General features: G+C 38.0%; 1 protein-coding gene and 1 long non-coding RNA gene across 13 annotated transcripts in view; one reads left to right on the top strand and one right to left on the bottom strand.

Moving 5' to 3' along the window:
- The window catches only part of LOC146893952 (uncharacterized), a 32,286-nt gene extending 22,148 nt beyond the window's left edge, over window positions 1–10,138 (bottom strand). Inside the window, exons 1-2 of the long non-coding RNA XR_015002827.2 lie at window positions 9,923–10,138; window positions 7,569–7,610 (exon numbers count right to left, since the gene is read on the bottom strand). This is a non-coding gene — a long non-coding RNA (uncharacterized LOC146893952). The remainder of the gene's footprint in view (window positions 1–7,568; window positions 7,611–9,922) is intronic.
- Window positions 1–26,418, top strand: part of Ehbp1 (EH domain binding protein 1) — a 263,173-nt gene that overhangs the window by 112,563 nt on the left and 124,192 nt on the right. For 6 of the 12 annotated variants that reach the window (XM_087909201.1, XM_087909212.1, XM_087909202.1 and 3 more), the window contains exons 8-10: window positions 11,763–11,867; window positions 12,431–12,553; window positions 14,768–15,005. In XM_087909201.1, coding sequence (XP_087765327.1) covers window positions 11,763–11,867; window positions 12,431–12,553; window positions 14,768–15,005 — 466 coding nt within the window. The remainder of the gene's footprint in view (window positions 1–11,762; window positions 11,868–12,430; window positions 12,554–14,767; window positions 15,006–26,418) is intronic. The other 6 variants (XM_087909211.1, XM_087909210.1, XM_087909207.1 and 3 more) reach the window with 3 other exon arrangements.

The raw sequence follows: 26,418 nt of genomic DNA, 5'->3' as shown, positions 1-26,418 counted from the left end.
TCAAATGAATACAGGAAGTCTAATTCTTATTTCTGAATACCCAGCCTTAGCTTGGCTTGTTTTGAGCTAACTTTTCTAGCTTAACTCTAATCACCCTGTTTCTCTTTAACTACACTTTGCCTCTGGGATTTTTACCCGTCTTTATTCTCTATATCTTGCTCCTTCTTCCTCTGTGGCTGGCTGTGCAGCTGTGTGGCTGGCTCCTGGTGTCCTCTTCTCCTTTTCTTGCTCCTTCCTTCTCTTGTTCTTCTAGCCCAGATTTCTTCTCATATTTATTCTCTCTGCATGGCAGCTCCACCTATTTGTTTCTTCTGCCAAGCTATTGCCGTTCAGCTCTTTATTAAACCAGTCAGGTGTTAGACAGGCACAGTAACACAGCTTTTAACAAATGCAATATGAAAGAACGCAGCACATCTTTGCATCATCAAACAGATCGTCCACAGCATAGATGAATGTAATGCATCTTAACCTAATATTCCACAACCGTCTGTAACTCCAGCCCTAGGGAATCCAACTCCTTCTGCTCTTCATTGACATCAGGCACACATGTGATACACTGCATGTAGGCAAACCTCTCATTCTTGCAAAATAAATAATTTTTTAAAATTTCACTTTTAATATTAATTTTATATCTTAGCACTTTGCAGAAAATGATTATCCTAGAAGTTTTCTGGTAGACTCCGTAGGATTACTATGTACAGACTCATGTCATAAATAATATTATAACCTTCCTTTCCTGTTTGTGTCCCTTTTATTTCTTTCTCCTGTCTTACTAACCTTATCTAAGACTTCAGGTTTCCTGAATAGGAATGGATACAGTGTACACCCTTGTCTTGTTCCTGATTTTAGTGAAAATGTTTTGTTTTCTTCCTTTTAGCTCTAGGTTTGTCATGTCATTTGTATCCTTTATGATATTGAGACATGATCCCTCCATTCCTAGTTTTTAGGATGATGTTGGCTCCAGGTTTGTCATGTCATATGTGTCCTTTATGATACTGAGACATACTCCTTCCATTCCTAGTTTTTCCATAGTTTTTGTCATGAAGGAATGTTGAATTTGCCAAAGGCCTTTTCTGCATCTTTTTTAGCAGTCATGTGATCTGTGTCCTTGAGTCTGTTTATGTAATGCATTATATTTGTTAAAAACATCCCTGAGTCTCTGGAATGAAATTAATTATCTTGATTATGATGATCATTTTGATGTGTTCTTGAACTTACTTTTTAAATACTTTGAAAAAATTGTCTCTGACCATCAGAGTGGTCTGTAATTTTCTCTTTTCATTGTTTTTTTTCTCTGATTTTGATGTAATTTCATAAAACGAATTTGGTGGTATTCCTGAACCAATTTTTATTTCATCGATTGCACTGTTTTCTACATTCCTGCTTGTTAACTTCTGCCGTACTCTTCTTTTTTAAAATGACTCTTGTGTGTGTCAGAGGACAAATTGCATGGGTCAGCTCTGGCATCACGTTGGCAAGCAGCTTTCCTTGCTGTGCCATCCCACCGACCTGCCTTGTTCCTGATTCTTTTTTCATCAACTGTCTTTGCGTTTGTCTTGTTCTTGTTTTCTCAGGGACTTAAGTACATCATTATTTATTTGAGATTTCTCTTTCTCTTGTTTAGTGTGGGCTCTTACAGCTGTGCATTCCTCACTTTCATTGTATCTCTCAGGTTTGGGTATGTTTTGCCTTTATTTTTATACAGTTTAAGAATTATTAATCTCTTTTTTAATTTCTTCAGTGGACCCTTTATCATTCAGCAGTGTGTTCTTTAATTTCCATCAGTTTCTATTTTTCTGTAATGTTTCTTGCTGTCGATTTCTAATTTTATTTCATTGTGATCAAATAGAATACAAAAATCTACGCTCATTTATATTTGTTAAGACTTGCTTTTGTCCTAGCATTATCTGTTTTAGAGAAAGTTTAGAGCAGCATGTTGAGAAGAATGCAGAATACTGCAATATTTGGGCGGAATGTTCTTTTAAAACCTGTTAAGTCCATTTGATCTATGATAGCAGTTAATCAGTGAGAGTGGGTATTGAAATCACACAACATTGGAGTGTTAGGTTAATCTGTAACTTTGTGTCTTATATTTTTTATGAAAATTTGTGTATTATAATGTCCTCTATGGATTATTCTCATAATCAGTATAAAGTGACTTTTTTAAATCACTCCAGATTTGATTTGAGGTCTATTTTATAAATGTTATCTAATATCTAGATGCTAGATAATATCTAACCAGATATTAGATTAGCTATACTGGAATGTTTCATGTTTCCATTAGCTGGAATACCCTTTTCCATCCTTCCACTCTAAGAGAGTATAGTTCTTTGAAGACAATGTGTGGTTTTTTTTATCCTATTTTTTAAATCCAGTCTACTAGTCAGTGTCTTTTTATTAAAGATCAAGATTATTAATATTCATAGTTATTATTGAAAGATGTATATTAAGTCCTGTCGTCTTGTGCAGCTCTTACCAATACTGTGCACACTACTCAGATTCTGTGAAAGGTGGTGGCCTGAGGGCTTCAGCTTTCTGAGTTCTGTTCAGATCTGATTCAAGGTTGTTTGTTTTGTTTTTCAGTCTTGCAGTATTTTGTTTGTGTGGTTTCAGTGTACAGTCTTGTGCCTCTGGTCTTAGTTTACTAGGATGTCTGGTTGTGGAGCCGAGGTTGCAGAAGTTCTTTGAAATGCTGTCTTGTCAACTGTCAATGCCCAAAGGAAGGGATTTCCCTTGGCTTCCTATGTATTGCATACCTTGGGTATGATGGCACGTTTTCCCCCACCTGTTGAGAATAGCTGTTACTTTTCTGATCCCCACCTTATTTCATGCAGAGACTCTGCCCACCCTCATCTTTAGGAGGAGCACACTTTTTGTAGATGTTTTTAATTAGTACATATTAGTTATGTAAAACAGTGGTTCGATCATGAGGTTTTCATAGCACATATAGTACACCACCTTTGAAGGAATAAACTGCTAACAGTTATTTTATGTATATCTTAAATTGGCATCTAGAGAATATCTATTTAGTTGGTAATTGCCTACTGAAAATAGCTTTTGGATCAGTAGTAATTGACAAAATGTGTCTTCTAAAATTACATAAAATCTTTGCTATAAGGTTAATCCATGGCATCTATATTGGGTCTGATCAAGAAATCCTTGCCCTGTTCTGTTTGAGAACAGGCGCCCCTACTTGCTGAAACATTTTGGGACTAGCTCTCAAACAAGAACCTCTATTGAAACTGTGGGTGACAATAGTTTTTAGACATGCAATGTCAGTGGACAAACTGGAAAATTTTAACTACAGTAGAAAATTCCTGAAATGTGGTATGAGTTACGGACCTTGGATGGGAGACTAAGCTTTTTAATGAAATTTTAGTTAGCACTAGAAGTTATGTGCAGATTTAAAATAATCAGTGTTTGCTTCTGCACAACAGCTTCACTTTGCTTGAAGCAATATTTAACAAGATGCCCATCTTTGTAATTCATGCTGAATATCTTCTTTTTTTTTAACCTGCCTCACTTGGGTTTTGTTTATTCACTTGTTTTCTGTTGTTTGTTTGATTACTTTTTATGATGGTTAGGGATTAAATTCTAGTTGTTTCATATGCTAGGAAAGTCATCTACCACTGAGCCTCATTAATTACAAAATTATAAAATTAAATTTGTAAATAAGCACAAAACAGGAAGAAAAAAATACCTATGTAAATGACAAGATCCTATTTAGTAAACCATAACAAAATTAGACCAGCTAAAGCATTTTATATGAAACAGTTTTGGGGCAACTCAGAAATTATAAAAACCCCTGCTATGCTCATTGAAAAGATTGTCATCATCTGTTTTGAATTCAGATTAACATGGCCTAAATTGACAAAATTTAGCACTGGGTTGACTTACAAGGACATTATATAGGAAACAGTAAGTCATTTCGTTCCATTCTTTGTCCTCTACCAACCAGTGACAACTTAGTGCAAAGTGACAAGATGCACATAGTTAGCAGCAGGTTCTCATTGTTGATGTTTGCCTAAAATTCCTTGTGCTGCACAAGAACCGGTGTCTTTTTCAGTGGTTTGATAATCATACCTTTCAAAGCCCACCAAAAGGATATGCCCAGTTCCTCTCCACATCCAGACAAGCCCAAAGCTTGAGTCTTCCACCAGATGCATGCTCCGAGTCCTACATCCATATGCAGCATATCAAGCAGAAGTCATTTTTACCATAAGCAGTGTTGCCTGGGGTTTGTTAATCCATAGTTGATAAAGTTAATTTGGGAGAAGGAAGAGAGAATGACATCTTGGCTACCTTCAGGGGAAAAGACTCTTAACAGCACAGATGGTCGCAGAGGAGATACCACTTACAGATTTGAAGCACTAGAATTGATAATGGTATGACTCAGCCTTATGAGATTAAATGTCCTACTTCCCAGGACTCTGAGTAAGGATACATAGGTCTCTCACCCTTGATTAGAAAGGTTCCTTAGAATGAGAGATTCCAGTCAGAGAATGCATCTGTTAAGTTGCTTATTTTTTCCTGAGCATCTACCACCAATACCCATGTTGTTTATATGCAAAATCATAGCATTTCTGTGCAGTCCATTACATAAAAAAATTAAATAGCCATATATTTTGAAAGTCCATTTAAAGGATAAGAGTTTTTTGAAACCCAAACCTGTTATGTGGTCATCAATGATGAGAGGTAAGCTAGAAACAGAAAAATGGGGCAATTCCGACTTCTTATATTTTCAGTTGTGAGCCTTGCCTTTAACTGCTGTGCCATCCCTCCAGCCCAGTTCTTTACCAGAGGGTTTATAAGGAACAACTCCTTTTAAAAGAAGTTAGAATGGCTGGTGATGGAATAGCTGTTAGTAGCTTAGCAAGCATGAGACCCTATATTCAATCCCCCAAACTGAAAATAAATCCATCAATTAAAAAATAATTAAAAAGGAGTTGGAAATCCTAAGAGGAGAGAAAGAGCAGGAGTATCTTCACATTGTTTAGAACTTGGGCATGTTACCTTCCTAGAACAGTGAAAGTTCCATTGCACTTAAACCCCAGTTCTGCCTTCCTTGTGTTAGTGATAACATTTAGCTTCCTCATCCCCAGCACGTAGAGAAGACTCTTTGACAGGGTGGGACGGAAGTGGGCGGTACGGGAAGAAGCTAGAAATCTATGGAGAATTGTGAGAAGAGCTTGTGACACTATTCTTGGTATCAATATGAGTTCTCAAAAATGTATTCTAGTAATTCAAGGTTAGTTTAACCACATTTACAAAATAAAGAAAAAAGATCACATCCATCTTAACAGATACAGAAAGGAGTACTTGCCAAAATTGAGCGCCATGTTTCTTATTAAAGTTTTAATAGCCTGGTATTCCTTCACTTTGGTAAGGGACCCCTTAGCCCTCGCCTGGAACTGACACAAGCATGTTCACACTCACTGCTGTGTCACCTCATTAGAAAACTGAGATGTTGCATAGAATATGAGGTTGGTATAGAAACAGCCATGGAGTTTTTACATATAAGCAGTAAACATATGAAAACTAACATAATTCCATTTTAGACAGAAGTTTGGAAAAAATCCATGGATTACTTAGAAATAAATTAGTGAAAGATGCTAGAAACCTTTATAGTACTATAATACAATATTAAAGGTAACAAAAGTAGCTTTACTAAATGGAGCGTTAGCTCTATATTTGTAGATTTGAGAATCAAAATTGCTAGTTTTCCCTAAATCAACCTATAAATTCAATGCCAATTATAATCCTAGCAGGGCTTAAAACAAACCCAGAAAATTGCTTATATAAGTATTTTATTTATTAAGATATTTGATATTTTAAATACCTAAAATTAAATATAAAATTAAAGTTTATTTTAAAATATATGAAGAGCCTGAGAACACACAAATCGGGGAAGGGGGATAAAACAGATTAATAATCATGGTAATAACACCAACTTTTAAGCTTTACTTTAGAGATTTAATGATCAAGATAGTATAGTTTTGCCATAGGTCAGATGAATAGACCAGCAGGATTAACTCTTGAGAATCAAGTCAGCTATGTCATTGCAGGATGAACAGCCAATACTTTGCAGTCTAGTATGTGGCTAAGCTGTGACATTTGGTATGAGGTCCTTCAAGTTCATTTTTAATGTACAGTGATTTGTGGGGATTTAAACTCATTGAAAGTCAACAACCATCTCTAACAGCCATGAAATAAAAAAGAATTAATGAATTAGAATTTAAGTAAAATTAAAAAGCTCCCTTGATAATTAAGAAAATGAGTGAGTAATTCATAGATTAGAAAACAGTAGTCAGACCTGACATAGCAACCTTACTTCCAGTAAAACAATGCTAGGTGTTAGAAATACCAGGTGAACATAACATAGCCACAGTTGTTGAATTCCATTTTTTTTATTTGTTTGTTTGTTTGTTTTTCGAGCCAGGGTTTCTCTGTAGCTTTGGAGCCTGTCCTGGAACTCACTCTGTAGACCAGGCTCACTTGAACTCACAGAGATCCGCCTGCCTCTGCCTCCCGAGTGCTGGGATTAAAGACATGTGCCACCACTGCCCGGCAAATTCTGTTTTTTATATGTTAAGTATGTGAGGGTATTTTCTAGGTTCATTGTGTGACTAGCACTCAGCACATCTTCGAGAATTATCTTCACTTATGCATGTTCTTAAGCCAAGGAAAAGTGGAGGTTGAGAGTGGGGAGAAAATGAAACTGATGATTGTGTCCTAGGGGTTACAGTAGTTTGAGGCAGAGCAAATCTCAGAAGTCACCACAGGATTAGAGAAAAAGAAGATACATGTCCTAAAAGGGAATGGTTATTTATGCTTATTGAGAAGTCAGGTAAAACCCAAAGGTTATCCCGAATTGCCAATTAGAATTTACATTGGTGAGAGTCAGGCGTGGTGACACACACATGCAGTCTCAACATCCAGGAGGCTGGGGCAGGAAATTCAAGGCAGGCCTGGGCTACATAGTGAGACCCCAACCCCAAAACACACAGATGCACACAGACACGTGCAGCCTCAGAGCAGAGTTATGAAGAGGATGAATAAGGGTGTGTGTGTGGGGGGGGAATGACTGGAACGTACAGGTAGTTGAATGTTGAGGATACTTGAAGAATCACAACATTCTGGGACTGGAGAGATGGCTTTGCAGTTAAGAGCACTTGCTTGCTGTTCCAGAGGACTTAAGTTCAGGTTCTAGCACCCAAGTCGGGCTGCAGTTCAAAACCACTTGTGACTCTAGTCCCAGGGTATTCAACACACTCTTCCGGCTTCAGCAGGTGTGTTCTCTCTCTCTCTCTCTCTCTCTCTCACACACACACACACACACACACACACACACACACACACACACACCAAAAAAATCACAAATGCCTATGTTTTTTTAAAGTGTACTGTTTGAGATTAAGAGAGACTGGCCACACAAACATGGAATAATGATTGAGGGACTTCTACTTGATGGGGGAGCTACTTAATTATATATATGAGCCACTGGGAGGGACAGTTGGAAAAGGTGCAATTGAAGATGTAAGGATAATAAATGCTCAATAGCAGCTTACCTGCCTGAAACAGCCTCTGCCTTCCTTCCGCATTATGATTTGCTGTGGAATTGAAAACAGCATTGCTAAACCTGTTAGATGTATCCATAAATCAAATATTTACAGGCTTAAGCCTTTGAGGAAAGTGACATTCTTGTGACCTTCATCTTTGCCAGGAAGTTGAAGTGTTACTATTTTGGGATATCTTAAAATAAGATGTATTGCTACTAAATCTAGTTATACAGAGAAGAGCGAGGATGATGTAAGATTCTCAGGTATGCCCTAGATCTAGGCGGTTTATCCTCAAATTCATCCTCCAGGGTTCTTGAAAAGAAGCAACCACCTGCTCTTCATGCCGTCTCCCCATTCTCCCCTTTTTCAGTATGACAATCTGTTGCTCAATTTATTTATTTATTTTTAACTCTTAGCAGTAAAGAAAAGTCACAAATTATTTGGCCCTTTGTTTCGATTGCCCGCCCCTAATTTTCATTTCCCTCCGTTGCACCCATGTGAAGCAAGTGAAGACCCAACACTGCTACAGGTACTTGCTCTGTGAGTTTATTGCTCAATTTGAGCAGCAGCGGAGGATAGAATTATTTTCTGTACTATTACATAACATTGTTAATATTCTCTAAATATGCAAATTTCCAGAAAAATAAGCCTTTAATAGGTACTAAATTATTGCATAAATGTATTGGGCCAGAGTGATAGGTTTCCTGGTAACATCTTGCATTTAAAAAAAAATCCAGTAACTCTTTGTTGCAAATTTTACTGCAGTTTTTAGCTTTTTCTAATTATAAAAAGAAAAATTAACTATAGGTGTTTTGGGAGAAAGAAAGAGGTTATCAGAAGGGTAGCTATGTGACAAAGCTAGGTGTCTCTGGCTGTAGACCTCGTAGCAACTGCCAGTTGGATCGTTTTCATGGGAAGTTTCACAGGTTGTTCCCAGCTAAGTAGCTCCGGTCACAGTACCAGGCTCTTCTCTGCAGTCGCCCTAAGCACCAGCCGGTTTGTAAAGTATACCTTGCATCTTGCAGGGGCTGCCCACAGCTCTCAGAGCAGAGTTCACATTTTTCAGTTGGGTAACAGTAACGTTCACGATTGAACATTTGCCAGCCACATCATGTTACCCTTTCCACCTCTGGCATGAGCCCCAAACATCTCTAGTTCCTCGCATATGTCAGGTTCCTTTTGCCTCCCTTTATGTTCATGGAGTGTCCTCCATTTCCTCTTTTTGTTTTACAGTAATAATAATAATATCTTTGGTCTTGCATTAGCTCAAATGTAAGGGAAATTCCAGGAAATGGTCAAACCTTAGACTGCCTCTTGTAGTTTCACTAAGTGTTAGTGCAGTGTGACCTTTTGTGACATTCATCATACAGTCAGTATGCCTTACTCACCCGTCGTCCCCTAAAGTATCAGACATGAGAGCACTAGCTAAGACAGTGGAGTTCTTTAATAAAACCGTATTAAATTTGCTGCTGCTTTGAAGATTTAATATTTTGGATTAGCATTTATTTATATTACACATAAGGAACATTGATAGAGATAATCATGATTACCTTTCCATTCCATTACTAGAAAGACAATTTTTCATTAGTGAAAACAGTAGAAAAAATTGCTTGTGTTGTTAATGAAGCAATGGTCACCATTGATTTTAAATATTACTAAAAGTTTGTTTAGAGGGAAGAACTATTTGAAATTTTCAGAAAAGTTATGATGTAAATGATATAGTTTAAGAAGAGACTCATTTTGATAAAATTTGAACATACTCCATTTTGTACCTAAAATTCCATGAAGCAATATTCATATCTGAATTCAATGATTAAGCCCCATGATTCTTCAGTATTTTACTACAATCTTATGAGATACTTAATTGGTGGTGGATTTATGCTCTTTGAGATTAGATTTATAAATATAAAATAATTTAAAATGCCCTGGCTATATAAAGAAAACTATTACCCTTTGAGTGCTATTTAAAATTTTCAACCACATAATCACACATTTGGAAATACAGAAAAGTAAACAATACTAATATGCAGATGAACTACACATTAGCAATAGCACCACAGGCTGTTTGTGAGGACTGATTGATAATATATGTAAAGCCTTTCTTACTGCTTAATATAGTTTAGCTGCTGGCAGTATTTGTTTCTCCTTGCTCATTTTTCAAAGTTAAAAATAGATCATTTCTCAAGATTATAAAAATTACACAACTAGCAATAAATAAAAAAAGTTAGTAATGACTAGTAAACACTTTGACATTGCTGCTCCTCCAATTCGTTATGTTTGTACAGAAATTACTATGTTACAATGATTAGTGGGCAGGAGAGGATGTAATTTGTGAATGAATTTTCCTACTGAATTGCCCTTACCTGAGTTCCAGGGTAAGATATAAAGTCATTAGCCCAATGGACTGAAGAGATGGCACAGTGCTGTAGAGCAGACGCCCCTTCTCAGTGACCGAGTTCCCCAGCACCACATCTGGAGGCTCCCGCCCACGTAACTCCAGGCCCAGGGTGTCTGATACTCTCTTCAGGACTTTATTGCCTTTTGCATTGGCCTGGGCATACGTGCATGTGCACGTGTCCTCTCTCTCTCTCTCTCTCTCTCTCTCTCTCACACACACACACACACACACACACAATTAAAATAAGTCTTCAGGGTTTTTTCTTGACTATTTTTAGCACAATACAGGCCTGAGACATGTGTTAGTGGGGAAAGGCACTTGCTGCCAAGCCCAGGGTCTGAGTTTAGTTCTAGGGATCCACGTGATAGAAGAGTTGTCCTCTGCAAGTTGTCCTCAGACCTCTACCAGGCATGCCATGACATCTACCCTATCCCCCATAAATAAATGAAATAAAGTTTTTGTTTTTAAAAAATAATTTATTTTTATTTTATTTGCATTGGTGTTTTGCCTGCATTTATGTCTGTGTGGGTGTCAGATCTTGGCATTACAGACAGTTGTGAGCTGCCAGATGGGTGCTGGGAATTGAACCCGGGTCAGTGTTCTTAACTGCTGAACCATCTCTCTAGCCCACTAAACTTTTTATTTTTAAGTATGAGCATGATAGAATAAAGAAAAACATTTTCAGTCAGGCACAAGTTTGCCCCTTTCCCTGCTATTCAGATAGGGTCATAGAGTTGAGTTCGGTTTAATTGTGCTTTTTCCATGTTTTTAATAGTTTATTTTCACTATCCAAAGCAGTTTTATTCATACAAAATATATTTTCTCATTTAGATAAGGAAAATTGATAAGCCTATTGGTTTTTCCATGTGAGTTTTGTTCATAGACCTCTTAATATTTCTGAATGCCTAACATTCTGAAGTCACTTGTTAAGTATGCTTCTGTGTTTTATTAGTGTCTTTATAGGATGTAAATTCTCTGGGGACAATGCCATATCTGTATCTTTTAATCCTTCTGTCCCAAGCAAAAGCCTTGGCACAGACTGACAAATAAATATTTGTTCAAAAAAATAAGTGTGCAAAAGCAATCATATTACAAACATATTCTTTGATTTGGTTCAAATAAAATTTATTGCGCCCTTAGATTTGTAGTGCTAAAGAACAGCTGCATTGATAGTGAATTTACACTGCTGTATATTTCCGTTTCCTTCATTTCTCTGGGTCAGTTTGGTTTCTCTTCATTCTCTTAGGCTTAGGTTTAGAAATGCTGAGAACTAAACAGCTGGCCCTAGTGAGGCCTTTGTATTTATTTTGCTTATGATTCATGTATAAAAACAGTTTCGTAGGAGGAGGACATAGCAACTACTCCCCGACCTGAACCTTTCTTGCTGATTTTCAGAACAGTAGAACACAAAGAATGGCTTTGTATTTTATTCAGATAGATATGGTCTTAAAATCTTTGATTTAAATTAAGAATTTTGCAAGACAAATAGTGACTGACTCACCGAAAGTGTTTATTATTTCTAAGAGCTGCTGAAGTCCGGTATAGACTTCCTAACATTAGTTGCTGTTACTGTTTTGTGTTTATTAACATAGTAATTATGCTACTAATAAAAATGTTAACAGTAAAATATGACTGCAGTAATGTCCAGTTATTTACCTTTGCTATAGCTCATCAAAGTAACATTTCTGAGTGTATCTCTTGATTAACCTCACACCTCCTGTCTGGTTTTGGTAACAGCATGCTTCTACTGCTCTTTAGTGAAGTGCCCTGACCTTACCTTTGTCTTGACTGGCTTCTGTTTTCAGAGATTGTAAACCAGTTGAATGCTCTGAGCAGCTTAGATGAAGATCCAGATGACTGCATAAAGCAAGCACATATGCCTTCAGCTAGATCAGCCAGTTCCTCTGAAGGTCTAAGCTTTACTCCTGCTGCTTCTGTTGCCTGTTTCCTGTGACTCGCTTTGCTCTGCCTGTCTGCTGAGCTGTCAGTTTTGTCCTTGTCTAAGTTCTTGAATGTTCTCTGTGGTAATTTGTAGTGCACCACCCGACAACAAGATAACAGACCTCATCCTTAACAAGTTAGTTAGCAACGGCTTGATATGAGTTATTCTAATCACCTGAGTATTCTTAATCACATAGTGTGTTTCTTCTTTATTGAACTTACTATCATACATACACTTAGTATTTGAGTCTCTATCTGTTTACAAGTCTATTCAGCACTCAGAAATCAAATTTGGCTGACATAGAACGTTTCTTTACTATAGTTCATTTTCTGATGTAATTCCCACATTAAATATGTTCCTTCTGGTTTATTTTCAAATGTTGGTGTACTACAAAATACTTGAATGGCATGCTGCCACTCATAAAATACTGTCTTATTATTTGCAGGTATTATTAATGTGAATTTTAATATATTACCAAAGCTTATGATTTGTTATGTCTGTGATGAACTTCACACGTGCATTTATTTTCAGAACTTATCAACACACTTAACTTTTTGGATGATGCACAAAAGGACTTGGCCACTGTGAATACAAATCCATTTGATGAACCTGATGTAACAGAATTAAATCCATTTGGAGAGCCTGACTCAGAAGGTAACATGTTCATTTATAAGAAATAAATCCAAAGGTTTTTCCACCTAAATGATTTTTCTCTTCTTAAAAATGTATGTGTGTAAGTATGTATGTGTTCTTTTCTCATATAGTAGTCTAGACCGCATTTCTCCTTCCCTCCTCTCCTTCCCATCCCTCACTCCACCTCCTTTCTACCCCAGATCCACTCCTCTATTTCCCCGTCAGAAAAGAGCAGGACCCCCAGAGATGTCAGCCGAGCATGGCATAACAAGTTACAATGAGACTAGGCACATACCCTCATACCAAGGCTAGAGGAGGCAACCCGAAAGGAGAAAAAGGGCCCCACAAGCAAATCATTTTTCTTACCAAGTCATCTTAAACTCTTAATGCTTGAATAAGGGCTGTTGAAGAAGTGAGACTGCTGTTTAATTAAACTCCTTGCTCAGAATAAACACAAGGATGATTGACTTCTGACTACGTCCCCTGACTGCTCTCATGAAATCTTCAGGAGCTTTCAATTGCTCTGAGACCGGCAGGATGGAAACAGTGTTTCAGCTTCAGGAACCACTCGTTCCTTCTGCTCCTTGAGGGTGGTGTCATTTCCTGCTCTTTCTCTTCCGGGCCTTTCTCACTTCACTCCCAATTAGTCTGTTTAAATAAGTGAGGTTTAATTTTGTTTGTGAGCTATGGATTATGAACATATTTAAAATATTAAAAATTGTTATGTTAAATTTATAGTAAGTCTCAAGCACCGTTTTCTATAGAAGATTAGATCTCTAAGGCTTAAAGGAGTGAGGTGAGGTGACCTTGACCTCTGTCGCTCTCTATCTTGTTTTTATTTTTGATCTTATTTTTTTAAAAAATAAAAAAAAATTGTTTATTTTTCTGAAATGGGCTCCAGGCTAGAACTTAGAGTTTAGGCTAGAGTGACAGCCCCGGGGATCAGCCCCTGCACCTATCAGGAGTTCTGTGTTAAGGCTGCCATGTAGACGCTGGGGATCCAGACCCAGGCCCTCCTGCTTACACAACAAGCACTCACGAATGAGCCTTCAAGTTACTTCTCAAAATTTCAATAACGAACTTTTCGTTTCTACTTAGTGATATTGTTAGAATTGTCTGGCATAATTTAAATTACTTTTAATATGCTATATTATTTGGCTTGCTCTACTTACTCTAGAAACCCCCTATTTTTAGCACCAAAACTGTGTTCAAATTTGTTTTCAAATTAAAATTTGAGTGTTTTAAAAGTAAACTTAGTATAACACATTTGTGTGTTTACTTTCATGATTTAATTCTCCTTCTCACACTTTTTCTCTTCAGAACTGAGGACTGGACCCAGGACTTCGTGCTTGCTAAGCAAGCTCTCTACCACTAAGCTAAATCCCCCGCCCCACCAAGCTTGCTTTTATGGTGTTCTTGTTCATTAGATTTAAGTTTCTTGGCTCTGAAAGGTTGAGGTTAGAACTGGATATAACATAGCTCGGTACTAGAATGCACATGGCCCTCTCTTCACCCCCACCTGTTCTCTCCAGCAGCAATGTATAAGTATATGTTGTTTACAGTCCAGAGTAAATGTATTGATACCTAGATGGTGTATTCTGGGATAGCTACCAAGTATCATTTTTTTTAAAAAAAATCCATTTTTATGTTCTATTAAAAATCAGATTTACTCTGCTTTAATTTGTGATGGCAAGCTCTTATAGTGAGATAAACAGTAATCCTGCACTCCCAAGTAGTTTAAAACTTTTAAGTTTATATGCTATCACACTAGTATCAGACCCTTCGCACGCTGTCGTGAAGGAGGCTGGAGAGAGAATACAGGTGAGGAGCGTGTACTGCTCTTGCAGAGGACCCTTCTTTACTTCATAGCACCCATCTCAGGAGACTCACAATCACACCTAACTCCGGCCTTATCGTGCACAAATCCGCGTGCACACATATATGCCCCCTTAAAAGACAAAAATCAGTCTTTTAAGGCTGTCATGAGCTGTTAGCATTCTAAAGAGGCAGGGTTCAAGAGTTGTCATCCTAAAGAAGTAAGTAGAAATCCTACAATTTATGTTTTGTTGAGCTTCAGGGTTCCTTAGCTCTTCAACAATATATTCTTGTTTCATTATTGCTTTTGTATTCTCTCAGCCTTGTAGTTCATTAATTCAAGATGCCTATTTTTGACAACATTAAAAATAGAGGCTATCATATGCTGTTAATTTAACCCTCTTTTGTGTTGTTTTATAGAGCCAGTCACTGAAACAGCATCAGCTAAAAAAAACGAAGAATCTTCTTATAATAACAGCTGTAATCCCTTTAAAGGTGCACAGACTCCACAGCATTTGAACCCATTTGATGAGCCCGAACCCTGTGGAAATATAAAGGACTCTCCACCGCAGTCCACAAAAAGAAAAAACCTGAGACCCGTGGACATGAGCAAGTACCTGTATGCTGACAGCCCGAAGAGTGAAGACGAGCTGGACGAGTAAGCACGCCTGTCTTCTTGGCTCTGGTCGCAGTCCAGCCTGTGTGGTAGCGTAAGGAAGCCCTTGTGAAGTGTAACCAAGTGGTCAGCGTGTTTAGATGCTACCACAGATGATTTTGACAATCCTTTTTCAGTAGGATCCTGTCTCTGTTTTATAGAGATTTGTGGGGCGGGGGAGGGTGGATTTCATATATGAGTTCACTGTGCTTACATCATGTCTACCCTCCATTCCTCTCTCAGGCTCATGTCTTTTCCTTTATAAACACACACACAAAATCAACAACAAACCAAAAGAAGAACTCTGCTGAGTCTGATTCATGCCGACTGCATACACATGAGTCTATGGCTGATCACTTAGGCTTGGGCAACCTCTTGGGGCTTGTCTCAGTGGGAAGTTAAGCTTGCCTCCTTCCTTCCGTCCCTGAGTTGCCACTGACTGGGGTGGGTCCTTGTAACCCTTTCCTCCATCCATGTTGAATGTCTAGCGGCTGGTCTTGTGCAGGCGACAGTGCTGCTGTGAGTTTGTGGGACGGCACCCCTGCCATGTCCAAGGGGCAGGCTTTTGCAGCGGGTCACTAGAACTTTCTTACTTTTTCATATCTGTCTTCCCTAAAGCAACAAATACAGAAGGCTGGTGATGGGATCTGGTTGGAATTCCAATTGTGTTTTCTCATCGAAACTCTATTCTAAATGATGTTTAGATATTTTTAATTGAAATTTGTAGGCATTTACTTCAATTCTGTTACAGTTCTATTGGGGAATCATAGAGTTATTTATGATAGATGAGAAGACTTGTTCAGACACTCGACGGCACATTGCCAACATTTCTCAATAAGAGACGACCATGAGCCCAGTGTAATCAGAGCTGCGATTTTACTCAGCTCTGGGTGTCACATCACACCCTGGAGTTGCATGTGACAATGCTGAGGACCCTGAGTGCATTTAAAGAGCAGCAACCAAGCTTTTACTTTCGCCGTGAAGCAATAGCACAGACTGGATTTAGCATCTCGTCTTAAGCAACTAAAAATGGAATAAAATATTTAAAACAGTGCTTTTGAGACATTGAACAAAAACTGCAAGGGATAATAATCCACAAGAGAACAGGAAAAAAGAGGGTCCCACAGTTGTCCTTCAAGCTCACATTTGGAAATGTTGATAGTCTTTGGGGGCTAGAAAAATTCACGCTATTCCAGGAAAACCTCCCTAAATTGGGGACACATAATTTGGATTTACAGAGATGTCACCATCATTAATAAACCAATGTGGTAAAATCTGCAAATTGAGCAGCAGAGAAGAGAATTTCAGAGCTCTGTAGAGGGCTCTTCTGCTTTAACTGAGCATTGATTGGAGCATCCGTGTGAGGAAATTGTCCATGAACAGTTAGTTATGGGAGATTTTTTAGAATGGAGCATAGTCTGTTTGTCTACTGAGCAGGCAGGATGATTTCCTAAAACACAGGACATGAGGTGTAGTGCTTAGACATGCTCACGGGTGGCCACGTTAGCCGACACCAAAGATCCCTTGGCTCTCCCCAAAAGCCTGACGGCAAGGGTTGAAGAATCTGACTAACTTTAAATAAGTTAAATACACTGTATTTCACAGAAGCCTAAAAATATTTAAAGTGAATAGCAAAATATGTAGTACCCAAAATGCAAATTTTATACTGTCTGACAAGCAAATTTATCAGGCACGTAAAGAAAGAGGAAGACCCGACTATAATAGTAAGAAAACGGAGTCACCGGATATGGATACAGAGATGGAATAGATGATGGGACTAATTAATAGGTACTGGAAAGTATCATAAATACGTTCTAGAGATTTGAGAAGGAACACATGAACATGAGTGATGGAGGAAGTGCACATTTAACTTACAGAGATGAAATTTATAAGGTGTCTAAAGGTGTGGGAGGGTTTTGATGTCATGTTAAATGTGATGTAAAATGCTATACAGAGGGAAACGTTGGAAAACTTAAAGACATAGCCATGGAAACCATTTTGAGTGCAACACAGGGGAAAGAAAATGAGTAGAGGACCAGAGACCTTCCTGACAACTTCAAGTAGCCTAACATGTGATTGGAATTCTAGGAAGAGGAAAGAGAGAATGAAAGGAACATAGAGGAAACACACATGTATGTACATACATGTGCACACACATGCACATACACATGTACACACATCAACACATGTGTGTGTACACACACACACACACACACACATATATATATGTATATATACACACACACACATATACCTCACTGCAGGTCCTAGGAATCTGATGCAAAAAATATCAAGAAAGTCTGGTGGTACATGTCTTTAATCCCAGTACTCGAGAGGCAGACTCAGGTGAATATCTGAAATCAAGGCCAGCCTAATCTATAGAGTGAGTTCCAAGACAATTAGGGCTAAAGAGATTCTTTCAACACAGAGAAACCCTGTCTTGAAGAAGAAGAAAAAAAAAAGAAAGGAAAACAGTTCAAACCAGAAGACAGTGAGGTGAATTTTTTAAAATATTGGAAAAAATAATAATAGTAATTTTAAAAAGCCCAGGAGCCTGTCAACACAGATTTCTCTTTCCATCCAGAATCTGAAGGATCTGTTCTCCTCGTATTGGCTCTGTTACTCTAAAAGTTGTTTCTTGATAAAGATCCCAGACAAGAATAAAGTGTCATCAATTAGAAAATTGAGTGAATATAAAGAATGGAAGGCATAGCAAATGTAAAATACATTAATATGTGTATAAACTATATATATATTATATATATATAAATAATATGCCTCTTTTATTCTTTTCAAAAAAATTGTTTGGTTCTTAAATAATATGTTCTTGGTTTCATAATATGTTATGAGTAATGTGTATGGCAGAAAGGCTGGGCAGGAAAACTTACACAGTTTCATTGTAAGCTTCCCAGACAGTGGGACTTGAAAGTAAATCCCATTTTTTTTTTTACAGATAGCGTAACCGTGTGTGTAGAGAATCACAAGGAGTCTCCACAGAGATACTAAAATTTAAAAATAAATCAACATGGTTACAGGATAGAACACAAATATACAAATTCAGTTATACTTATTTATAATGTCACCAGAAATGGACATTTTTAAAATACCATTTAGAGAGAATAAGAATATAGCTCAGTGGAAACAGCTGTGCAAGGGCCTGAGTTTGAGCTCCCCATCAAAAATAATAAATAATAATAATAATAATAGTGGTTATAGAAGTATCTAAAGCAGAACAAACAAACAAAAAATGATAAATTAAAACAAAGATGATCAATATCTGTACACTGAGAACCATGTACTTTTGAGAAAATAAAAGTGTGAATCCATGGAGAGAAATTGCATGACTGTGGTTCAGATAGATAGGTTCTTCCCATGAGATCTAAAGATCCAGTTCTGTATTAGAGTTCAAGAGAGGGGGAGGAAAGAAAGGGAGGCACAGACATGGGGGAGAGAGATAGACAAGGAGGAGGAGAGGAGAGAGACTGGTGGGAGGAAATAATCAGGGAAGTTGACTTGATTATGGAAACTGAGAAGTCCACCATCAGCCATCTGCAGGCTGTAGGCTTGGGATTGCCTGTAACATGGCTGGTCACATTCACAGGCTCGGGGGAACCTGTGTGGCCACCAGTGCAGGATCTAGAATTCAGAGACCAGAAGGTGCTGATGCTCAGATCAGGGATGCAGGAACATCAAAGAAAAAGACTGGCCTGGGTTCCTTTCTTTGTGGGCCCTTACTGAGGGTAGCTCTCCATCCACTCAGACTTGTGTGCCATCTTCTCTGGAACAGTCACAGACATACCCCATGCAGCGTTCTGCCCATTCTCCAGCCAAGGCAGCCTAGTTACTCAGCACAGCACTGCCTCAGTCAGAATTCCACTGTGCGTCTTCATAAGGTTTCATGCAGATACCCAGATACAGAGGGGACTCAGAATAGGAATTTTGACAAAATAAAATTTGAGAATATACTGTTTCATTTTAATTTTAGCTTACTTGCCAAAACATTGTTGTATTGTCTTAAAGATAAAGTATTCAAGAGATGGAAGGGAATCTGCAAATAAATCCATGAATGTACTACAGATGATATTTGGAAAATTTAGCAATGACCATTACTTAGAAAATAATTTTTCAAGAAATAGTACACCAACAATTATATGGTCATATGTCCATCTCTTAACAAAAATAACTGTAAATGTACTTCCTACCATATACGAACTTTAATTAAAATATAACATAAACATAAAAGGAAGAACAAAAACATTAAAAGTTTCATTAGAAAGCTAGAAGACAATTTTAATAACCCTGGGGCTAGGCAAAGATTTCTTTTAAATAAAATAGAAAAAAAAGAAAGAAATAGAGAGGGAGGGAGGAGGAAGGAGGAAAGGAAATATAATTTGGGTTTCATCAAAATTAAATAAAAAAAGACATTCTAAAAATAAAAAGGCAAGCAACAATATGACATAAATATTTACAGCAAACTGAATTAGAAAAGGAGTACAATTTGAGCCCTTCACACTGAAAAAGGTAGCAAGTAGACTAGAAAGTAAGTCAGCTTCACTGGTCTTCAAGGACATGCATTAGAAGTACAGCACAATACCAGTGCACACCCACACCCGCTTGAGTGGCTACATTCATGGAAGACTGGCTGTAGTAAGGAGGGCGCTAGTTAGTTCCCGGCCACTTAGCCCCAAAATAACCATACAGATAATGTATTAATTAAATCATTGCTTGGCCCATTAGCTCTAGCTTCTTATTGGCTAACTCTTACATCTCAATTTAACCCTTTTCCCGATAAGGCTGTGGCTTATCGGGTAATGTTCTGTCTGGCTCTAGCGGGGCTACATGGCGTCTCTCTTACTCCACCTTCTTTCTCCCAGCATTCTGTTTAGTTTTCCCCACCTAGCTAAGTTCTGCCCTGCTATATATTTGAAGCAGTTCTTTATTAATCAGTGGTAATCATAGCATACCGAGGGAAATCACACATCAACTGGCTGTATCAAGTATTTCCAAGGCTGTGGAGTCTCTGACTTTTATATCATCTTAGACTTCACTGATCTCTAAAAACATTAGCCAGATGCTTGTCTTTCAGCTCCACCATTCCATTTTTAGGTATTCACTTAGGAGAAGTGAACGGAAATGTTGACAGAAAAAAAGAACATTTGAATAGTTTTAAGCATTCTAATAACAAAAGGTGGGATTCAGTATGTCTATCAGTCAGCAAATATGTAAGCCATAGTGTCTGTAATGGAATTCTACCTAGGAATACAGAGTCGGAAGTTATTGATATGTTACCATACGGCTGAATTAAGATATCATCATCCTGAGTGAAAGAAGCCAACCACAGAATGTCTCATTATAGAATACCATTCTTTACAAATCCCAGGAGGTGCAAACTACAGTGAGAGAGAGGGACTAAGGAGTGTTTGGGTAAGAACTGGAAGGCAGGAGAGACGAAGAGGGGTCTTCTGGAGAGGAGAGGGTAAGAATGGAATACTGCTTTCTGACTGTGGTAAACAGTTGTCACACTTGCATGAAAACTACTTTCTTGTAAGTTCGGACCATTCATTGTGTCTTATTGGTACTTAAATTTATTTTAATAGGAACAATGTTTTATAGTTCTGTTATAAGAAATATGGCACATGAGTCATTCCTTGCCTGGAGTGCTTGGGCTTAGGGGTTCTTTGATGTAAATAACTGGTAGGGGACAGAGGAAATCTTTAAAATATTTAATCATAAATAATATAAACAGTAATGATATGCTTACTTGAAGTAAATGTCTGCTTTACTTGGAAAATGGATATTAGTCATTAACATTTAAATATAGGGGAAAGGTATTATTCCTTAAAAATGTAGTTTAATAGGAAAAATCTTTAAAATAGTAGAAGTAAGCTGAAATGACCATGATTGAAAAAAGCCTCATTTGATAAATCACAATTTGGAAATTTGGTTTGTGTATGGGGAGTAATATAACCCCTCTGCTGTAGGATGGTCAGCTCTCATCATCAGAACTGTGTACCTGTAGAAGTTGCATATTCCAAAGACATTCTATCAGTTGTTACCACAGAGCAACAGAGGAAATGTCTAGAAACCACATCAAGCTAGCAATGATTGGGAAGGTAGGAACTTAGAAAAAAGATTATTTAAGGGAACTTTAAATATTTTGAGACTTTTGTTTGATAGAATGAAGAATTTGATTCTTTTTATGTTGTTCTGGAACTGCATTTCTAAACCATTTTCCATTTTACACACACACAGATATCTACAGGTACACACACAAATTCAAATGTACATACATTACACACACAGGTATATACACACATGCACACATTGACAAATACACACACATGTTCATCACACAGGTATGTACATGTATACCCATGCACAGGTACACACATGTATATATACACACAGGTATACACATTTACATACACACATAGGCACACACACACAAACATACACATGGAGAGGTGAGAAAGAGATTCTTACATGAGCTTTATGGCCCTGTGGCTACATTTTGAGAAAGCTCACATCCTCAAGTCCTTACAATTACAACATAAAAACCATCTTATTCCAAATCCAGATCAAAAAATTGGCCCAAGTTTTTATGCTTGTTTTCTTTGAACAGCTAATGTGTGATGGAAGTGAAGTTTCTCATGGGTGGTGTAGGTGCTGAGTAATAGCCACACACCTAGAGTGCTTGAGTGTAAATGCAAACTTAAAGTATTCAGTCATTCCCAGATGCATGCCTATTACATAACACACACATACACACCCTGCTGTCTCCTATTAACAAATTAAGGAGACAGCAATGTTTACTTAAACTTTTTAAATGCCTTTGTAAAAACTAAAGTCAGAATACTAGGTGTTTCCTTTTAACCAAAGCCAGCCTTTTAAAGGTGTTCTAAATTGCTCAATCGCCTGGGGTTAGTGTGGGAATCCATGAAAAAGCCCCCTTTTAAAAGCATGCACAGAAGTTCTAAAGATTGCATTTCCACTAGACTATAGCTCCCAGAAGAACTTAGGTGACATTGATTTCTTGGCCTTTCTCATCTTTTCTCTCCAGAGGTTTGTAGGTATGATAAAATGACACAGATCTTCCGTGTTATGTTCTAGCTTCAGTAATAAACTTGTGACCTTTTACCAAGCCAGAGCTCTGTGACTCATCTTCCATTACCATGCTCTTCTTGTGTCCTGTGACCTAAAATTGTGTCAGTCCTGATAAACAGTACCAAGTCCTTAGGTATGTAAAATGAACTGCAGAGCCCCAGCATATCTGTCAGCGCCAGAGAAGGCGTGTACTTTCACTGCTTTTTAGTGTGTGTCCTTACACTAAGGGACTGCCCATTTCTCAAGTGTCTGTGTGTTTGACCAGTTGTTAGCTGTTCGGTTTCTGTGACAAAGTGGAAGCTGATAAGGCTTAGTGGATGTGTGACCTTTTAAGGATCCATATGCAGTCTTTTCTGGTATGATGTTTGTCATTTTTTTTTAAGGAAGTCCCTCACTGAATTTATTCAGCTACATGTCTACTTTAATTGTAAATTTTTTTCCTAGTGAAACAATTGCAAAAGAAAAAGACTACAGATTTATTATACTCATACTTTGTATTTTCAGTATATTTTAGGTAATCCTTCTTGGAACTAACCAACACTGGTCATCTTTCTATAATTCCAAACAATAAGTAATAATAAATAATGCCATTTAAATTTATGTTTATATTTTACTACTTATTTAATATTTTTTCAGTGGACGGTAAGTTAGTGATACAACTAACTTATTTTCAAGTGCATAGTACAAAGGTAAAATTTTTTTTTTGTTCAGTGATACAGAGAACGCCAAAATAGACAAACTTTTCTGCCACCCTGAGCTCATGCTCAATGACAAGTGTAATAAACTGTTTTAATAGAATAGACAAGATCTTTGGAGCACTACAAAAAGAGCAGATTTGTGAATGAGGGGCATGAGGAGAATTTTACACTGAAAGTACAAAAATATTTTCAGTAAAATCATAGAAGGAAATTCCCTAAATCTAGGAAAAGAGATGCCACTGCAAATAGAACACCAGTAAACACCACCATAAAAGAAATTATCTGCATCCTAAACTTGAGATATGAAAAACCTGAGAGTGAAGTGAAAGAAAGGGAGAGGTCTGATGACACGTGAAGGCAGACTCTCAGAGTAACAGCTGGCTTTCTTTTTCCAGTTTTTAAAAGTTAAAGGTTGCAGGCCTCAAGACCTCCCAGCCCTACCTTTTACACCCACTGCCCCACGCAGCCTAGAAGTAGTTACCCTTCTAGTTGAAGCTAGAGTAGTTACCCTTCCCCCACCTTGAGCAGTCATCCCTTCTGCCCTCTTGCCTACTATGACCAACCTGGGAAGGAAGAGAATTACAGTTCCTCCATACCTGGGGCAGTCACACAGCTTCCACCTGTACCCCCTTCCACCTTCACCCCCAGCTCCTGAAGTTAGAGGCCACCCAGCACACTCCTCCGCAGCTGCTCATGAGCTGAGAGGATACACAGAACTGCCAGCATGGCGCCTGATGAGGCAGAGACTGCCTTGGTGCCTTCCCAAGTGAGAGCACCTTCAGTTACCTCATTAAATCCATCTGCGTCCTCTTATATCCAAAACATGAAATATCCTAGAATACTCAGAGTGGATTTAAAGAAAAAGGGGAGTGGGGATGGAACGTGACATATAAAGGCAGACCCATCAGTATAACAGCCAGTTTTTCTCCTTTTTTCGGTTTTAAAAAGGTGTGCATTCCAATTATTAAAATCATTTGAGCAAAACATAACACTCTAACTGAACTGCCTTTTACCAGCTGCAGGAACCTTGTCCTGAGCGTTAATGTGGATTTCAGCACACCCCACCAGCATTTCCGTTCAGCATGCCTTTTCTGGCCACCAGACTGGCAGATGAAGGCCTGGCTTCCATTGTCAGCAGTTCTGATGCTTGATGCAAAAGGGGCAGCACAGTCCTTTAAGCCTGGTTTAACCTCTGTATCCTACAGAGTTGTGCTGGTTTGAATGAAAATGGCTCCCAGAGGCTTATTTTTGAATGTGTGGTCCCTGGTTAGTGGAACTGTTTGGGAAGGATTGGGAGGTGTGGCTTTGTTGGAGGAAGTGTTGTCACTGATGGTGAACTTTGAGGTTTCAAAAGTCCATGCCAGTCCCAGTCTCCTGTGTCTCTCTTTCTCTTTCTCTCTTTCTCTCTCTCTCTCTCTCTCTCTCTCTCTCTCTCTCTCTCTCTCTCTCTCTCCCTTCGACTTATGGATAAAATATAAGCTCTCATCCCCTTCTCTACCACCATGCATCTCTGCCTGCTGCCCTCCTCCCTGCCATGATGGTCATGGACTCAGCCTTTGAAACTGTAAGCAAGCCCCCCAATTAAATTATTTCTTTTATAAGTTGCTTTGGTCAAGGAGTCTCTTCATGGCAGTAGAGAAGTAACTAAGACAAAGTTAAATACCTATAAGAAGTAATATAAGAAGGCAATGCTTGTGAAATGTACAGTGGCTGTTAGTGGTGCTTGCGTCATTAAGACTCGCCAACTTGATTCAGTCATTTCTTTTGAAGGTAGAGGATTTTTCTCTTGCATTTCTATCTTCTTCAGTTTCAACTTACCACATGTCTCAATTTCGACCATATAGGTTGTCAGACCTGGTTTTGGAAGGAGTGGAGCAAAGGGCATGAATGAGAAGAGTTGGATCTGCTCAATAACCCAGTGACCCCTGTGGAATGTGAACAGCTGAGTCTTTAATAGAAGCACTAAAATCCAAAAGACATGGAAGGGTGCATTTCAAGTTCTTAGAGTCACATCTGTCAATCCATACTTGTGTATACCACTCTCATACCTGAAAGAGAAGGAAAACTTTCTATGACAAAATAGGCTAAAGCAACTTATGACTCCCAAACCATCTCTGCAAGAGAGCACTGGAAGGAATAAAGCTAGAATTCAATAGGAGGAAAAAGAACACAGAATGCACAAACTCATAGAGACCAAGCAATATGCTTTGGTCATGAAAAAGAAAGTGTAGAGTGCTCCTAGAATTGCATGAAAATGAAAACAGAACATAGAAGATCTATGGGATACCATGAAACCTTGCCCCAAGAGGGAACCATAGAGCCCAACGTGACTACATTTGAAGTCATATCATATAACGATACACTTTACAACATCCCAAAAAGGAGAACCAGCCAAACTAAAACTAGTGAACAACAACAAAAAATTAAAATCAATGAAAAAACAAGAATATTTCATGAAAGGAACAATTGATTCTTTGAAAAAATATACAATATTGACAAACCTTTAGCCAAAGTACCCATAAGAGAGAAAAGACCTGTAATAATAAAACCAGAGATGAAAAGGAGAAATGCCAACAGCTATCAGTGTGATACAAAAAGTCATAAGGACATACCTAAAAAATATATTCCACCAAATTGGGAAATCAAAGAGAAATATATGGGTTTCTAAATGTATGCCCAAGTTAAACCGAGATGGAAATTTTAAAAAATGTATCTATAACAAGGAAGGAAAGTGAAGCTATAGTTTAAAAAAAATAGGACAGATTTCCTGACCAAAAACAAAATAAAATATTCAAACCCAGACAAATTTGCCTCAGAATTCTACCAGACCATTAAAGAAACTAAATGTTTCACAGATTATTCATAGAGTAGAAAAAGAAGGAACACTACCAAATCCTTTTTATGAAGCTGACGTTGCACTGACACCTTATTAGATAAAGACGCAGACTAATGCCTCTGAGGAACATAGATCCAGAATTCTCCATAATCTACCTGCAGAGCCTTACGCCAGTTCTCACAAGTGTTGCTGTGATGTTCACATGCATACATATATGAAATGGATATAGTAAAAAGTACCTGCAAACTGATTTCAAGAACACTTTTAAAAAATCCTTCATTTCAGTCAAGTTGGCTTCATTCTAGAGATACTGGGATGATGCAACAAAGCCATAGTGGTAAGAACAGCATGGTGCTGGTACAAAAACAAACACAGATCCAGAAAACAGAGTATAGGACCCAGAAACAGGGTCATGCAACTATAGACACTTTTTTTTTTCCTTTTAAGGACAAAAAATAAATAAAACTCTGGAGAAAAGAATGTCATGGGCAAATGGTGCTGGAAAGAGTGACTATCCACGTGTAGAGTGAAGCCCGCACAAATCCCAACTCCAGTGGCACAGGAAACAAGTCTAACAGTTGAAAAATGCAACCTCGTGAAACTTAAAGGTTTCTATATAGCAAAGAGAAGAGAATCTACAGATGTCAGGAAACTTCTGCGAGCTTTCATCTTCAGAGACTTCATATCTATAATATAAAGAATGACTAAGAAGACAGCACAGTCCGTGAGCTAGAGAACTGAACACACTGTCCTCAGAGGAGAAATACCAATGGCTAAT

Source organism: Myodes glareolus, chromosome 8 (assembly GCF_982192425.1).
Source record: "Myodes glareolus chromosome 8, mMyoGla1.1, whole genome shotgun sequence".
Classification (NCBI taxonomy): Eukaryota; Metazoa; Chordata; class Mammalia; order Rodentia; family Cricetidae; genus Myodes; species Myodes glareolus.
The sequence above is the reverse complement of the archived record's forward strand: the minus strand, read 5'-3'. Positions and strand labels throughout refer to the sequence as shown.